We start from the raw sequence: 18691 nt of genomic DNA on the forward strand, positions 1-18691 counted from the left end.
ATTTAATGGCTTCCATCCCCTAAGAAACTACAAGAGAAGAGGAACAGAAATTATTGATGTTACAAATTCACACTTGTCTGTGAAACTGAGGATTAGGAAGTGGTCATTTTTACAGCTGCATACAGATCAGTGAAAGATTTAGTGGGATTCTTGTGATTTTGACAGGATATCTGAAAGACTACTTACTCCCTTTATGGGTTGCTTGTAGGCTACATTAATATTCAGAGACCTGCTTTTTAGCTAAATATGTTTGGTTGGTGGGAACATGAGACAGGGCCTTCTCTGCAGCAGTCCCTGGTTACTGATTTCATTAGCCCCATCCCTACTGGTTTTTAGGTGAGCAGTAAAAAAAAAAATGTATTGTAAGCCCCAAAAGTAATATAAATATATTCTCATTATTAAATAAAAATGTCACTGCCCAGGGTAAGTGACCCTGTACATTGCAAGAAAAAGGGGGATAATTCAACATGGGAATGCCATTGAAAGCATCGTTCTCTCAGACATCTGTAGTCTTGGTTCTGACACATTGGATCCTACCCATTGACAAAAGGGGAATACTTTTTAGTGCAACCAACTAAAATTTCACAAATTAGTGTGTGAGCTTTTTAGTTTATAGAACTCTTCTTCATACGAAAAGGGAGACAAAGCACTCCATGATATAGAGTGCTTTATATAGCACTCCATGATATAGAGTGATATAGATGCCTCAAAGTCTTCCAGTTGTAAAAGTCTTGAGGGGTAAGTGGAGATGGAAATACACCTTTGAGCTTAATTTGGGGTGGATAATTAATTTTGGTTACTCCATGTGTAGCCTCCTGCTTACAACTTCCAAGTCTTCAGCTTTCTCCTACAGCTGCTTCAGATTTGAAGTACTGTATTTTTTGCTCTATAAGACTCACATTTTCCCTCCTAAAAAGTAAGGGGAAATGTGTGTGCGTCTTATGGAGTGAATGCAGGCTGCACAGCTATCCCAGAAGCCAGAACAGCAAGAGGGATGGCTGCTTTCACTGCGCAGCGATGCCTCTTGCTGTTCTGGCTTCTGAGATTCAGAATATTTTTTTTATTGTTTTCCTCTTCCAAAAACTAGGTGCGTCTTGTGGTCTGGTGCGTCTTATAGAGCGAAAAATACGGTATTTCCTCCTTGAATTTCATTGGTGGGGCATTCCATTCACTTTATGCTCATTTATGTAAGAATAAGCAGATTTTGTGAGCAAATAAACTCTGTGCTGGAAACTGGTGCACTGTCACCACAGCCAATCACAAGCAAACAACCACACCCTAGGCCAACCCCAACCTCTCTCACCCCCAAAGGAACACAAGTGAATAATAAAGAGAACCCGCACAAGCGATGCTGACACAAAACCCCACACATACATTAAGTAGAATAGAAACATCGCCATCCGACCCCGACCCCACTCACCATGTCCCCCTCCACCTCTTTCGCCCTTTTCTTCCTAAGGTAACACTAATATCTCAACAAATGAAACTGATCTGTAGAAAATGTAACTTGAAAAAAGAGACATTGCACATACTTTTGTAGACCAATAAACTTTTAATGAAAAATATTGGTTTTTTAAAAAAGAAACTGGTGTACTGTTGCTTACCACCACGTTTTGCCAACTTGGTTCATTCCACATCAGCATTGGAACATAATTTCTCTGGCAAACTTTGTACCTGGCAGAAATAAATGTTACACAGCAGAAATAACCCTAGCTGTATCATGTCCTCATTTGAGAATTTTAATAGACTTTGCTGCAAAACGGCCTAGAAAAATTGTCAGCCAGTGCATAGGAAGGTTCCCCCCCCCCGTAATTTGTAGATAAACCAGCATGTCAGAGGAAATAGGAAACACTTGTTGTGTTAGAGATAAGGCCATTAATAGCTCAGTTTGTATTTATGTCTGAACTGTCCAAGATGAGTCAGCATTTTAGCCTTTTTAAAAAAAAAAAAAATTAAAGTGAAATCCTTGCAGAAGTCTTTCTTTCTAAAATCATTTCTTTGCTTTAAAAACAACATTAAAATATATTGCTTTTCTTTTTCTTGTGAAGGAATACAATCCTATCTTAGGTAAATATGCACTTATCTATATACATTCATACATACAGAGAGAGAAACTTGGCTCATGGTAAGAATTGTTTAAGCTCAGTCCTTTATCCTCCTCTTTAAATCCAGTTGGTCAAAATCAACAATCTGAAGATATGTACACCCAATTTCTAGAAGTTGTGCAATACATCTTAGTGTGGGAACAATTTTATGTATTCATTCTATCTTGTGCTGCCCTCAAATCTGATATGATGAAGACGACATAGAAGATAAGACCGATACAACGAAAAACAAAATGGCATAATATACTGCATCAAGGTTTTTAAACACTGCTGGTTTAAGAAATGTTTTTAAACAAAGAAACAAAGTGGCAGATAAACTCATTAAACAAATGTAAGATTTGTTCATACCAGATCAGTTTAAATGGTCCAGCAAATGAAAGCGTTCCTTGCCCGCCACTACAACATAGTGAACTTGTTTGGGGAGCAGATTCCGGAACCAAGGAACAGAGGAAATCCACATCCTTTCTAGATAATCGCTGCAGCCCTGATAGAAGAGAGATTGAGAGAAAGGCCTTGGAAGATTTTTGCTACATAACCTAGACAACATTGATTTTTGCTTAATTCTTATTTATTCCAACAGGAAAATATGGGATGTATAAAATCCAAACGAAAAGACAATCTGCAGGGAGATGTGAAGACTGAACCAGTACGTAAATCTGAACGAACTATTTATGTGAGGGATCCAACGTCCAATAAACAGCAAAGGCCAGTAAGTAGATTAGTTTCAGGGAAGAATTCCCAAGAGTGAGATCACAGCACGACTGGCATAATTAAAAATTTTATTTAAAACTAGGGGCTGCCTCCCTGCTCGCACCATTCGCCAGCCTCCTGCCGTTTTCCCCACATTAACCCCATAGAGCTTCCCTTCCCACCCTATGCAAGCTTGCTTTCCACCTTCGCAACCTCATTTCTGAAGCCAATTCCATTCTGCAGCCCCCTATTTTCACCTTCATGCTCATATCAATGCCTCTCCACTTCTTTTAGGCATCTCCTGTTGCACACAAAGCACCCCCATGGTAACCTCCTATGTCTTCCTCCTCCCACATATTACATATTGCACCATCTGCCCACTTATGAAACCACCTTTCTGCAAACCCTTTCATGCCCCTGCTTTCATCTATAACCCCATCCCCATGCCTCATATGCCCTTTTTTGCAACTGCCTTTTTCCCTCTCCCCTTCCTTTTCTTAACTCTCCCTTGTACACAAATCATGCCCCTATCTCCACATTTTCTCCTTTCTATCATATTGTTCAGCCAACTTTGCACACAAACACCATTCTCACCTACACTCCCCTTTTCCTTGCCTCCTCCTCCTCCCTCTCTTTTTTCAACCATCCCTTGCACACAAACCACCATTCCACACTTCATCCTCTCTCCTATTCTACAGCCCCCTTTGTGCACACACTCCATGATGGTATATGTTACTGTATCTGTAAGATCTGTAAGATAACTAGAACAAGCCTGTCAGTTAGCTTGTTCAGTTATAGAAGTTCAGTTCAGTTGATGGATGTTTTAAATATATAGATGTTTGCTTGTTAATAAGATACATATTCTAAATTACTGCAGTTGAATCTGAAACTTAAGGCAACACAGAGTACCAGAAGTATTATACATTGTGTACTATGAGTATTTGAGGGTTCATCACCCTTTATCTCTCTCAGATGAGGAATGGAAGAGAGAGACATTGAATACAGTGAGAAGGGAGTAACACTGAAAGGAAAAATATCTGTTTTAAACAATGGCATAGGTGTGAACAAAGCAGAGATGGAGATGCACTGAGGGGTTGTTCTTTAAACAAACAAACAAACAAACAAGTTTTAATAAAGAAGAATAGCAGAGATGGCTGCAGCACAGAAACTAACACCCAAAACTGCTTTGAGACCCTCTCCCCAGGGATGATGGGAGCTGTAATCCATGTAGCATCACTTGAGTGCTATGCTGCCTACTCCTTTTTAAAGAAAGTCACAAAAGTGATTGAACAACGTATCTTAAATGCTTCCAAGGCATCACTATTTCAAAGGTGCATTGTACTTTATGAGCCCAGGGAACTTGTGTCTATAAAAGAGGCTCTGTGTCTGTTAAGAAGATTTTGTGCACACCCATAATCACATGGAGAAATACTAAAACATACAAGTATGAGTGCCTGGTACATTTTTCTGAAATAGCAGGAACATTTTTTTTCCCAGTTGCCAGAAGCACAGGACTCTGTGTGACTGGATCTATATGCATCTTGCTTCACGGTAAACTGAATCTGAGTGATGGAGTTGCAACCATAGATCCACTGACATTAACAGAGGATTTTTCTTCCTGACAGGCCTGGAGTCAGTGCATGGTATCTTTAGGCAGCTATTGGAGCCCCACTTCCATGGCTGGACTCATTGTTGACACCTGCCCTGGTCTCTTCCTTAAAAAAATAATTAAATAAAAGTAGGTAGCTGTGTTGGTCTGATGCAGTCAAAATGAAAATAGAAAAATAAAAAATTGTCTAGTAGCACCTCACAGACCAACTAATTTATTTAAATAAAAATGTTAGTGCTCTCCAGGGAACACTGGGCACCTTATCTGAGGACCTTGTCCCTTTAAATTTCCCACTGTTCTCCAGAATGATGGTACATCAGGGTCATTTTAGGAAATTTAAACACTGGTTCCTCCTGACCCAAGTGCCAGGTTCTTATTGGAGCACTACTGCAGCCCTCTGCTAGGTAAGCCCACAGCATCACTGACCTAGCAGAAGGCCCATCAGAGGTTTCTCCACCACTTTTTGTAGACCATTGGAAAATTAACTAGCAATTTTCTATCTTAAATTTATGAAGAGGGTTGTTTTAAAAGTAAAAGCAGTTTTGTGTCCTTTTGTGCAGCTGTTTTGTTTTTTGTTTTTTTTTTTTTAAAAACCCTCTCAAGCATTTATTAAGCATCAGCATACTTTCAAAACACAGTGGTACCTTGAGTTACAAACGCCTCGGGTTACAAACTCTGCTAACCTGGAAGAGTTACCTCGAGTTGAGAACTTTGCCCCAGGATGAGAACGGAAATTGTGTGCCGGCGGCGCAGCAGCAGCACGTGGCCCCATTAGCGAAAGCACGCCTCTAGTTAAGAACAGTTTCAGGTTAAGAACGGACCTCTGGAATGAATTAAGTTCGTAACTAGAGGTACCACTGTATTCAGTTTTTGTTCCATGCTTGCAACAAGTCTTTTTCAACAGTTAATGGTCTAACTGCTGCTAGGTTGCCCAAAGGCTGGTTTCAGACAATCTAGAATCCTGTGAGCAGCTGTCTGCAAGGAAGTCCCATTCAGCACAGTGGAACTTGATTCTAAGCACAAATAGGATCAGGCTGCAAGTCACCCCTTTCAAGAAGCAACTCTGGATTAGGCATATTAATAAAGCACTTGTCCCTTGATAAACATAGAGCAGTTTCCCAATTAGCTGTATTTCAGAGCATGTGCCTCTTCTGTAAGCTGCAAAGGTGTTGACTGCCGAAGGCATGTAAACCGTTACACTTTGTCTTCTAAGAATCTCAGTGTAGATGCTATAAATTATATCTAAAAGCTGCCAGAGATAACAGAGTGAGTCATCATTAAAAAATAGTATAGTTATGTTTTAAACATGTTCTAATTTTATAAGTGTGCCTTTATATAAATATGATAGTGTTATAAAACAATTTTTTAAACTCTTCTTCTTGTTTTTCAAGGCAAGTGATGATATCCTTCTGCCAGGTCAAAGGTTTATAGAAGGTATGTTTCTAAAAGGCTGTTGGTTACTACTACAAGTTGCTGTTTTGATAGACTTGAAAAATGAGTAAGAATATCTTGCTTGAATTTCTGTATTAGCAAAGGAAAAGGAACATCAGGACCTTGTGGTAGCCTTGTATCCTTATGATGGCATTCATGAAGATGACCTGTCCTTCAAAAAAGGAGAAAAAATGAAAATTCTGGAGGAGTAAGTATTGAAATCGTCACTGCTCTGTTTGTTGCTCCTAGATCACGTTTATGTGTGTGTTGCCACCTAATAACTAGCATTATGCTAGTTACTTATACATATGCACACAAGCTTTCTATTTTGAAGTTCCCTGCTTGTCCAAAGCCCCCAAATGTCTGTCTTGATAAAAACTACTTATTGGGGTTAGTCTGACTAGCAGTGGAGAGTTTTGTGGCACACTATCTTAAGACTTGTGTTAGTTTTTGCTCCAACAGACTAATATAACTGCCTCTCCAGAAAATACTAATCAAAATGCGGACAAGTTGATGCACAGCAGAATGGGCTGAACCTCCTTGTATTTCTCTGCTCTGAATCATCGGAAATTTATTTTTATAATTGCATGATCTAGAATTCAACTTGCAGCCTTCAGCAATATGGGCATGTTTTTGGAGGAGTTGATTCCAGAAATGTTTGGTGGAAAGCAACATATTTCTCCCTCCGGTGAAGTCTAAGCCTTTTTGGATGGCACTGAATGTGATCAATACAGCTTTACAAAAGATTCTTTTTTTTCCCTTAGACATGGAGAATGGTGGAGAGCCAAGTCCCTTTTGACCAAGAGAGAAGGCTTTATCCCAAGCAACTATGTCGCAAAAGTTAACACCTTAGAAACAGAAGAGTAGGTTCATATGTTGTAAATATTTGATTTTCTACTTTGCACTGTGCACTTAAGACAAAGAAGGTGTAACTTTTTCCCCATAATACTTTACAGATGGTTCTTTAAAGACATAACCAGGAAAGATGCAGAAAGGCAACTTCTAGCACCTGGGAATGCTCCCGGGTCATTCCTTATCAGAGAGAGTGAAACATTGAAAGGTGAGCTTTCTATATTTCATTTGAATTAAAAGGAAACTCAGCCTTCTGCCTTGATGAGCTCAGATTTTTGCAGTAAGTTCTCTTTACTGTTTATGTATGAGTGAATTTACTAATTATCTGTCACCAAAGAATGATGATAGCATTTTCAATTTACATTCAGCTTTCCCCCCATTACTAAAAAAATCTATTAGCCTGATAAATGTGGCTAATCGCACCAAATTATTATGGAGGAACGGGCAGGCAAAGAGGGAAGATAACTGTAGACCAAGAATTTGCCTTAAGCCCTGTTATTCTTTTTATATATATATAAATAGTTTTGATTGGTTTTTACACATATTTTCCAGCATATCATCCTTTTAAACATCATTTCAAAATCTTTGGCTATCTCAGCCTAAGACTTCCTTCAACTGATGGTTTTCTAAAATCCTTTCTAATTATGCATTTTGTTACTACGGTTATTGCTATAAATTCAAATCTTAATACCTATTCTCAATTCTTTTCACAATAATTTATATATTACTCCTTACAAAAGTTATTTTAACCCTACAAGCGATGTCAATTGGTTACAGTTGCCTTCCAAATACGTCAAAAGCTTCTTCCATTCCTTTAGGAAAGTCTGGTCCTGCTGGTTCCAAATTTTCCCGATTAATCTCGCCATCTCAGCATAGTTCATCAATTTCTCTTGCCATTCTTCTTTAGCTAGCATTTCTTCTTGCTTCCATCTTTGGGCTAACAATATCCTTGCTGCAGTTATCGCATATAAAAACATTTTTTAATCATTAATATGAATTTTTGTACCCACAATACCCAGTAGAAGGGCTTCTGGTTTTTTAACAAATGTAGATTTCAACATTTCCCCCCCAATTCATTATAAATCATTTCCCAGAAGTCCTTCGCTTTCTTACATTCCCACCACATATGGTAAAAAGTACCCTCCTTTTCTTTACATTTCCAACATTTGTTATCTGTTTTGTACATTTTAGCTAACTTCACTGGTGTTATGTACCACCTGTACATCATTTTCATAATGTTTTCTTTCAATGCACTGCAAGCAGTAAATTTTATTCCCACTGTCCATAATTTTTCACAATCCTCTATTTGTATATTATAACCAATATCTTTCACCCAATGAATCATAACCTATTTAACTTCCTCATCTTTCAAATGCCATTCCAAGAGTAATTTATACATTTTAGATAATATTTTAACTTTGTTATTTAATAATTCCAATTGAAATCTTGATTTTGTATATCCAAATCCATTTTTGTTTTTGTGTTATTCTTAGATATATGCAGAAACTGGGATATGATGGCTGTGTAGCCTTTGTAAATAGAGAATAGCTATGGGAGAAACTCTTGTACAAATATCGATGAGACATTGGGCACTGGTGAAGGGATTATATACTAACATGGATCTATGTGTTTGCACGGGGGGAAATTTAGACTTTATAGCATAGTATAAAAAGTACTTATACATAGTATAAAAAGAGACTTGTTCTGGTCTTATCTAGACCTCTTTTTCACATCAAAACCTTGTTGAATCATTTTTGGAGTGCCCAATTCGATAATCATACAGCCAGATATATTACAATGTTAATGTGACCAGTACCTGCAGTATTGCAATATGGAGCAATCTGGCACTGACACAGTGACTGCATCCAGATGCCATGGTAAACAATGGTTTGTCATAACCAGTGGTTTATCGTGCTGAGAATGAGGCTATCCCACCCCTGTGCTTCCCCTTTCCCCTCTCCTCCAGGACATCCGCAAGGAGAAGGTCAGAATATTTCACTTGCAACTTCACTTCAACCAGTTTGAATCAGGCTTGTTTCATACAAATCATAGTTATGATTAACCACATTTTGTTGGATTCTGATAATACAGCAACATGAAAGCAAAACTCAGATTTGATGCGGCTAGTTCTAACTCCGATTTAACCTGTGGTTATGATTATTATTTTTCTTTTTTTGTACACAGGTAGCTACTCTCTGTCCATGAGGGACTATGACAGACAACATGGTGATGTCGTCAAGCACTACAAAATCAGAAGTCTAGACAATGGAGGATATTACATCTCTCCACGAATTACTTTTCCCTGCATCAGTGACATGATCAAACATTACCAAAGTAAGCCAGTACCTTTACTGGACTATTATTAAAATGCAAGTTGTTATCAAATAATTATATAAGAAAAACTACTGCTGTATTTCAGATCACTCAAGTCAAATGCATTCTAACTTATAGTGCAGATTGTGTAAAGGTGGACATTGATGAAAGTTCTACACAACTCTCTCAAGGGTGGGAACTAAATGTATGTCAGCTTTGATCACATGATTTTACATTAGCCTGAAACCGAGTTGATTGTATGAGAAATATCAGCTCAGTGTAAATGGGAACACTTTGCTTGCCGAGTATAAGCAATATTTAAACACCAGTATGGACATAGTGATAAGCTGAGAAGTTATCGGCATTGTAATTATTGTGTGCCAACACAGTGGCAATCTTGTGAACATATTTGATGTGGGAAAGTAAAACCACCAGTGACATTTAAAAAGAACATGTAGCTCATGCATAGTAATGCATTATACAGAAGTTTGCTGAAAAACAACAACAACCCATGAAGCTGTTTTCATCAGCTGGGAAAACCATACTCAACCTGATTGCAGATTTTAAATACTTCAGGGCATGACTTTTAATATATGGCATTTGGCAAAATATATGGCATTTGGTTGAAAACTATGAGCCTTAAATTCATATGAGTGTATTTTCTGAGGTTAAAACAGGTGACAGCTATACTTAAGAAATTCCTTTTAATTTAGATCCCACCATTTGTCCTAAGAGTTCTGGGTGGGTTACAACAACACATATATAAAGCAAACTCATTAAAACAAAAAGAATGGCACTTAATTTATGAATTCCTGGGATCTTGGCATGCTCTATATTCAGAAGCCTAAACAATATTTACTTACCCCAGTGACCAAAATAGGTTTTCATAGGACACATATCTGACTAAAATCTATCAACTGTTGATAGTTGTCAGCAATCCATGTAAGATGCAAACTGCGGCATCTACCGGTGTAGTTAAAGTTATCCTTCTGTTCATGGCAAAAGAGGCAAATATGCATTTAAAACTGAGAATCATGAAGGGTATGCCTCCCACCAGTACCTCTTGCCATATACCAGCCTTCCTCAACGTGGTGCCCCCCAGACTGCAACTCAGACCACTAGCCATGCTTTCTGTGGTTGATTGGAATTCTAGTCCAAAACATCTGGAGGACACCAGGTTGGGGAAGGCTGCAACATACCAAAGTGAGAGAATATTTTGTCCCAGTAGCATGTATCTGTACTACTACACCATGTTGTGTCAAAGTCAGAGGGAGAAATCCAGTGCAGCAGAACCTATGGCACATGTTGTGTTGTTTACCAGCAACGAAGAATATAGTTTTGTTCCTGTCGGGTTTTCAAAAAAAATCTTGCAAGGAGGGTTTAAAAGAAAAATTAAATCTCTGCATGTGTGTTGTCCTTTGTTATGAACTTTGGTGTTGCTTAAGGTACAAATGTAAGGATGTTTGTCTCTTAAACAGAGCAGCCAGATGGATTATGCAGAAAGTTGGAGAAGGCATGCCTCAGTCCCAAACCACAGAAACCATGGGATAAAGATGCCTGGGAGATTCCGCGGGACTCAATCAAATTAGTAAAAAAGCTTGGAGCTGGTCAATTTGGAGAAGTCTGGATGGGTAAGATATTTGTTCATGTGGATAATTCAGATATTTAGCAACATGTGTGACACCACAGTACTGACATGCTAGGTTGTTAACTATGTTCATGTTCAGTGATGTAACATAAGAAATGAACTAGGTTCATTCATTTGTAAAAATGCCCCATTTTGTTTGAACTCCTAGAATGGGGAAGCACCATATGTGTGCATGCACGTAAAGATTTATTCCCCTTCCCCATTCTGTGCCCCCACAGATTGGCTCTGGGAGGTATCAGTAGAACTCCAGAACAGCACACAAGGGAAAGGGAAATAATTCCTTCTGGCAAGCAGAAATGCTTTCCCTGACAGAATGATGTAATCAAGGACCAGACCCTGAAGTTAGCGTATTTGTCAGAGGCAAGAGTAATACTATTTAGTGTATATATAGTGTTGCAATCAGCATTGATTTTTCAGTTTTAGCTTTAGCTGGCTGTGTTGGAGCCTACAAATGCTCAGAAGGTGATCCACACTGTGCCTTAGTTTGAAGCTCGATTCCAATGTCATGCTAACTCATTGCAACTTTCATCATCCCTGACTGTTGACCATGCAGACTTGAGTGATGGGAGTTGGAGTCCAACAACATTTGTTGTGCCATATTTAGCCATCTCTGGTTTAAAACGTTGTGCATTGAATTATTGTTGTTAAATGTTTTGTGAATCCCATGCTGTGGGACAGAAAAAGTGGGATATCATCAGATAAACTGGGGGTAGGGATAATATCCAAATGGTTGAACATGCTTTCGATTTTGCTGTAAACCAAGATGTGAACTGACCATTTGAAGAGGGCTTGCAAATAATTATTTGCATGAACAATGGCATCTGCTGTTGCTCTTTCTCCAGGCTCCTGTCCACCATAGTGATGAGAGTGCTCAATGGACAGAAGCTGGAAGCAGAAAAGTAGCCTTTTCATCTGTTGTTCCCTAGGCATGTATCCAATGATGTGGGACAGATAGAGTTGCACCAGGGAGTGCCCGAATAGTAACCGCATCCCTAGCTTGATTCCCATTTGACAGCATGAAGCTGGGGTCCATGTTGTACTTGGTGGATACTGTTGGGACAGGGGCAAAATCTGTTCCCTGGCTCAAGGAGTCTTGGTGCCCACTAGCATTTCACTTGAGCTGCACTGCCTGTGCTTCCTTAAGTAATGCACCTTGGTATGCTTTGGTGATCCCATCTTCATGAGTTCCTCCCTTCTCTATCCACCATATTGGTTGGCCACTTTGTTAGTGTAATAGAAAACGTGCCTTCATTTTCTGGGGATGACATCATCAGGCATTTGCTGTTTAATGAGCCCATATGAAAACAGTTTGCCTACTGAGCTAATATGCAGGGGTTATTGAAGCACTGTCAGCTGCAGAAGAAAGAACTAATTTCAGGAAGTTATGTTCCTGCGTATGTGCTCACAAAGGGTAGAGGGGGAGTGTTTCTGGTTCAAGATGTTTCCTCTTGTTTATGTGAGCCTCTTTGACGTCTAAATTTGGCTTGGTCCTCTGTGGGTTACTTTTACGTTATGGGTAAAATTACTGCACTGTGAAGCCTGACTACATTCTTCCTTTCCCTGCTACAAGTATGAAAAGCTGATTTGCATGATGGCAGACCTTTTTTGATTGGAACTAAACTGCATGCTTTGGTAGAGTTCCAGTTGCCTTTTTCCCTGGAGGGCCCAAGAGTTCCATCAGCTCCCAAGGATTGCGTTTACTTAGTACTGCTTGTTTCAGAATGATTTCAGGATGGCAAAGGAATGAGAAGAAATATAATTGTAAAAAACTAGCTGTTCTCACATTACATTGCAGTGAAGTTACTGTTTTCCCCGCAGTGGATTTTCCAGCTCTTTCCCCTTAGCTGTTCACATTGGCATAGCTTCATTAGCGTTCTGTTTATTTCTGCTTGTGTATGGACCAGTAGGCACATCTTGGCAGGAGACGGACTAGAAATGGCTTAACAACTCCAGTGATGTGAGCTGGTTTGAGAAACAACACATTGGACAGTAGTATTTTATAATAAACTACTGGATGCATATGCATTTTGGATCACATTGTGTGAACATGGATTAAAAATTCAGCTCTGGAAGCACAGTCAGTGCACAGAAAGTGGGAGTGTGATAAAAGAAGGTTTATGTTTGTTTTTGTGTTATTTTGTTTTGTTTTAGGAAAACATTTTAGAATAGTGGTTGTGGTTGTACAGTGGTGCCCCGCAAGACGAATGCCTCGCTAAACGAAAAACCCGCAAGACGAAAGGGTTTTCCGATTTTTAGCGGCTTCGCAAGACGAATTTCCCTATGGGCTTGCTTCGCAAGACGAAAGCCCATAGGGAAATCTCCGGGGACAGCGGGGAAGCGCAGCGCGCCTTCTCCTCTGTTCCCGGACCTGTCCTAAAGGCTTGCGGTGGGAGGTCCGGGAACAGAGGAGAAGGCGCGCAGCGCTTCTCCTCTGTTCCCGGGGCTTGCGGTGGGAGGAGGGTTTTTCCTCCCCACCGCCAACATTCAGAACAGCATTCTGAATGTTGGCGGTGGGGAGGAAAGCCCTCCTCCCACCGCAAGCCTTCAGGACAGGTCCGGGAACAGAGGAGAAGGTGCGCAGCGCTTCTCTGTTCCCGGACCTGTCTTGAAGACTTGCAGTGGGAGGAAGGTTTTCCTCCCCACCGCCAACATTCAGAAGGCTGTTCTGAAGGCTGGTGGTGGGAAGAAAAGCCCTTCTCCCCCCGCCAGCCTTCAGAAGAGGTCTGGGGACAGACTGTCCCCGGACCTGGTCTGAAGGCGGTCTCCATAGGAACGCATTAATTGATTTTCAATGCATTCCTATGGGAAACCGTGCTTCGCAAGACGAAAAACTCGCAAGAAGAAAAAACTTGCGGAACGAATTAATTTCGTCTTGCGAGGCACCACTGTACATAGTACTAAACCAGCAGTGTTGTGGGGCTTTATTTATTATGCTTTATTTTATTTGTATCCTGAGTTTCAGGAAGCAGATATTTTCATGGTGGCTAATAACTCTATCATGTTATGAGCTTCCATGGGCAAGAGCCTACTTTGACAGACACAGGAAATGACAGGGATGGAACTGTTTGCAAGAGGAGATTAACAATGAAATTGCAGAGATGATTTCAGTTGATCAACTGGAATCAACACCTCGCCCTGCCCCAGTCTGTGTCTTCCGTCCTTTTAACAGCATAGGCAATATTTCAGATCCAAATTATATCATCCACAGTATAATAGTTCATAGGCCTACACTTTTTCCAGTGTAATATACACCATTAGCTTGGCATAGTTCTTGCTGTCTACCTTCAGTCCCTAATATGGCAAGATTTGTTTCTGGTCATTTGTTGCCATAATTCTAGCCTAATGTTTCCCAAACTTGGGTCTCTAGTAGCTGTTTTTGGAGTACAATTCTCATCATCCCTGACCACTGGTCTTGCTTAGCTAGGGATGATGGAAATTGTAGTCCAAAAACAGCTGGAGACCTAAGTTTGGGAAGCACTGTTTTAGACCAACCAGTTGTGCAATGTGGGTCTATTCACCATCTCTCATAGTGTGCCCAAAGGAGCAGGGGATTGAAAGGTCCGCAAAGAGTTCTACAAGGGTCAAGTAAGCTAAGTAATATTCTCTAGAGAAAGGCACTGTCTAAACCTATCTGATCAGCCAGATAATGCTAATTTTGTCATGTGTCCTCTGCATCTTACCATGTGGACAGGGAACTTTTATCCTGCTCTTTGGCTTAAAAAGTTCCCAGAGCAGCTTACAGGATCGGTCACAGGCCAGTTTATGCTTTGGGGCTTACAGTCTGAAAGACATCATTTATACACAATGAGAAAGGGATGTGGAGGGAAAGGGGGGAAAAACAAGTTCATGCACCAGTTCCTAAAGTTACAGTTTTAGAATGACCAGCTGAGAAAGAAGCCTGATGGAATGGCTCCTGCCAGGTGACAGTTGAAGCAGCTGATCTCTCAGCAAGGGCGATGACATGGCCGTGTTTCTCTAAAAATGAAAATGCCCAGGAGAATAAAAATGTCTTTGGTGCACAGATGACATCAGATTAAGTGATAGGCAAGGCTCCCTTGGGAAATAATCCCACTTGAAAAGGAGATACATGTTTTCGCAGGTACACAGTGGGCACTCATTGGGGAAACAGCAAACTGAGGCCTCCTGACACATGTCAAACCATATTATGTCCACCATGAAAACACTGGGATTTGAAGTCCTCTTCTTTGCAGCAGCTTATTCTTCTGCAGTGTCAATCATCACAGAATATTAAGCTTGCAGGAAGTTGGCAACCATCAAGTTTATATTGGTTAATGACTGTGAAAATATTTCTCCAACTTCTGCCATGGTCTGCATTCTTCATTGACAGGATTAAATCTCAAAGTTTAGTTCCTGCCATCAAAATGTATTTGTGTTTATTTTTTTACAAAATATTATTGAAATAAATGTGCGGTGGGGGGAATGGAAAATGAGGTCATGTGTGTCAGGCTGTTCTGTACATACAGTATTTGGCCTTCTTCAGCCTGGTGCTCAGTGGCTGGTGGGACTTATAGTCCAAAACATCTGGAAGGCACCAGGTTGGCAAAGACTGAAGTACAGTTTTCCAGGCCAATACAGTCGTACCTTGGATCCAGAACGGCTTGTGAGTCGAACATTTTGGCTCCCAAATGTCGCAAACCTGTAAGTGAGTGTTCTGGTTTGTGAACGTTCTTTGGAAGCTGAATGTCCGACGCGGCTTCTGCTTGAGTGCAGGAAGCTCCTGCAGCCAATCAGAAGCCATGCCTTGGTTATCAAACATTTTTGGAAGTTGAATGGACTTCCAGAACAGATTCTGTTCGACAACTAAGGTATAATAATAATAATAATAATAATAATAATAATAATAATAATAATTTATTTATACTTCGCCCATCTGGCTGAGTTTCCCCAGCCACTCTGGGCGGCTTCCAACAAAATATTAAAAATACAATAGTCTATTAAACATTAAAAGCTTCCCTAAACAGGGCTGCCTTCAGATGTCTTCTAAAAGTCTGGTAGTTGTTTTTCTATTTGACATCTGGTGGAAGGGTGTTCCACAGGGCGGGTGCCACCACCAAGAAGGCCCTCTGCCTGGTTCCCTGTAACTTGGCTTCTTGCAGTGAGGGAACTGCGAGAAGGCCCTCGGTGCTGGACCTCAGTGTCCGGGCAGAACAATGTGGGTGGAGACATTCCTTCAGGTATACTGGGCCGAGGCCATTTAGGGCTTTAAAGGTCAGCACCAACACTTTGAATTGTGCTCGGAAACGTACTGGGAGCCAATGTAGGTCTTTCAAGGTACGACTGTAGTAGCATTTGTTGGTGCCTGCTTGTAAAGTCTGTCCTTTACAAGGACAAATGATAAATACATCATTTATAAATTTATTGTTAAAGATCTCTCATGGCAAGACATTTGACCACCACATTCAGCGCTCTGGATGTCTCTTCTGCTATAACTATCCCTTTTGTTCTAGGTTACTACAATAACAATACCAAAGTAGCAGTGAAAACTCTGAAGCCAGGCACCATGTCTGCACAGGCATTCATGGAAGAAGCCAACCTTATGAAATCACTTCAGCATGACAGGCTGGTCAGACTCTACGCTGTAGTTACAAAAGAAGAACCAATTTATATCATAACTGAATTCATGGCAAAAGGTAGGTATTACTGAATTCATTAACCAGAAGTACCATTTGCATGTAGGAAATGGTGTATGGTACAATTGCAACAGGCACTTGTAACCGACAATTTGATAGCCATTCGTTATGGGACTGTAGTAACTTGAGTATTGGTTAGCAGTCTCTTACCCTGGGCAAAAAATATTACACATTAATTGGTGAATGCCCAATTTCAACTAAAGCGTGGTGGGCTGCCCTAAAACATTGGCTCAGGATTTCAGTGTTTGATCTAGGGAAGGGTTTGTACCAGCACCTGATAAATGAGGAATTTGTCAGCAAATGGCAGAAAACCATGGCTAAAAAAGCCACCTCTATTGGTCTGTCACCCCCCCCAACTGTATTACCTGGGTTATGAAGGCGCCCAAAAGATATTAAAGCAACAATTATGGGATAATGCACACAGTGACTTGCAATCTCGATCACACGCAGTCTGTAGTCCGCTGGCAGTAGGACTACAATACGGGCATGTCTTTAAGTTAACATCTTACATTAAAAACCTGACAGTACCAAACTATCGAAGGCTTTTCACCAAAGCCAGACTAAACGTCTTTCCTTCTGCAGTGTTGGATGGCAGGTTGAGACGAGTTCCCTACCAGGACAGACTTTGCTCGTGTGCTCAAGACATTGATTCCATAAAACATATTTTGTTGCACTGTGCAAAATATGAGCAAGCTAGGGTTGACCTGATAATACCCTTGCTGGTACCTTTCCCGGGAAAATCAGAGGCTCACTATGTCAGGTTCCTATTGGAAGACTGGACAAATGCTAGAACATTAGCAATGGCAAAGTTTTTACCGGTGGTTGCAAGAACCAGTGATCCCTATATTCTGAACAAAATGCTTGTTTAACCTGGAGGTAGGCTGTATGAATTGTGTATTGCTTTGTAACGATTTGTTGGGTCTCTGGACTGTAATAAAGATTGTTGTTGTTGTTGTTGTTGTTACACATTAAATTAAGTATCATAAGAGGAATACACTTATAGAAACAAATAGGTCAAAGCTTCATCTGTTCTGCAAATAGCCAAAGTTGTGCTCTCCAGACGTTGTTGGATCCCAACTCCCAGCATCCCCATCCAGCATGGCCAGGAATGATGAGGGTTGTCATCCAGAAACATCCTTTCTTTGCACTAGAGCTCTAAGGGGCCACGGTCTCCTGAATTGCCTTCTGCCATCATCACGAGGAATTGGCAGGGTGAACCTGTTCTATGGATTATAATTAGAAAATCATGCAGCAGGTTACATTTGAACTTTGCAGTGGGTAGGAGATGAAAGCTTGAGGGCGGCACATGCCAAATTTGGGATAGAATAGATAAGTGGCTTATTTTGAACCAATTAACATTTGTTTGTTTGTTTTTATTTCATAAAATTTATACACCACTTGATTGTAAAAACCACCACCACCACCACCCTCAAAGTGGTTTACAAAAGAGAAAACAAGAAAAAAATGCATACTTTAAAATGCTAAAGCAGATTAAAATTAGCTTAACCTTCTAATCACCTGGGTAGGCTTGTCTAGACAAGGATGTTTTAAGCAGGCACTGAAAAGAATATAGTGAAGGTACCTGCTTGATGTCAACAGGCAAGTGTAGGCCCTGCCATGCTAAATGATTGAGTTCTTACAAATACAGAACTGGTATGTGGCACCTATAGCAGTACAGTGGTACTTCGGGTTAAGAACGTAATTCATTCCAGAGGTCCGTTCTTAACCTGAAATGGTTCTTAACCTGAGGCGTGCTTTCGTTAATGGGGCCTCCTGCTGCTGCTGTACCGCTGGTGCACGATTTCCATTCTTATTCTGGGTCAAAGTTCTGGAGCAGCCACTTCCTGATTAGTGGAGTTTGTAACCTGAAGCATCTGAAACCCAAGGTACCACTGTACCAATTCCGCCAATTGAAGCAACTGAGTGGGCACATGCAGGGTAAATATTTGAATGGCTGGCATTCTGACAGGTGCTGCAGATTTCCCCCATCTTTCTAAGATTTTGTTGGGCTGAAGCATAGGAGAATATTTCTCTGTTCTGCGTGTTGCATTGGGTCAAAGGAAACATTAGTATGTACTGTTACTTTGGCAGAAGCGGAAGTGTCTGTAGTTTTTACTGAAAATGCAGTTCCCCAACCATTTTAGCTTACGGAGAAAATTTGAAAATTCATACATGTGCTGAGTATAAGCCACTGCTGCCTAGTAATCACTTGAGAGGGAATTTGGGCCTCTATATAGCCTTTTGTTGGAATGATGCCAGGGGAAGCAGATAAGAGGTTGCCCCTCTGCTGACTGGAAAGGGCTAGAACAGGTGTTGAAGAAAATTCGGAAGAGAGAGAAACAGTCATTTAAAAGTAACAACAAATTAAAGTGAAGGAGGAATGAGAAAAAGT

General features: G+C 40.5%; 1 protein-coding gene across 4 annotated transcripts in view; it reads left to right on the plus strand.

The window, feature by feature from the left end:
* The window catches only part of LYN (LYN proto-oncogene, Src family tyrosine kinase), a 43999-nt gene that overhangs the window by 13963 nt on the left and 11345 nt on the right, over positions 1-18691 (plus strand). For 2 of the 4 annotated variants that reach the window (XM_083623002.1, XM_083623003.1), the window contains exons 2-9: positions 2686-2814; positions 5796-5838; positions 5935-6043; positions 6600-6698; positions 6792-6895; positions 8872-9021; positions 10479-10631; positions 16117-16299. In XM_083623002.1, the coding sequence (XP_083479128.1) occupies positions 2692-2814; positions 5796-5838; positions 5935-6043; positions 6600-6698; positions 6792-6895; positions 8872-9021; positions 10479-10631; positions 16117-16299 (964 nt within the window). In that variant the 5' untranslated portion in view covers positions 2686-2691. The remainder of the gene's footprint in view (positions 1-2685; positions 2815-5795; positions 5839-5934; positions 6044-6599; positions 6699-6791; positions 6896-8871; positions 9022-10478; positions 10632-16116; positions 16300-18691) is intronic. The other 2 variants (XM_083623004.1, XM_083623005.1) reach the window with 1 other exon arrangement.

Source organism: Podarcis filfolensis (assembly GCF_964270895.1).
Source record: "Podarcis filfolensis genome assembly, chromosome: 7".
Taxonomy (NCBI): Eukaryota; Metazoa; Chordata; class Lepidosauria; order Squamata; family Lacertidae; genus Podarcis; species Podarcis filfolensis.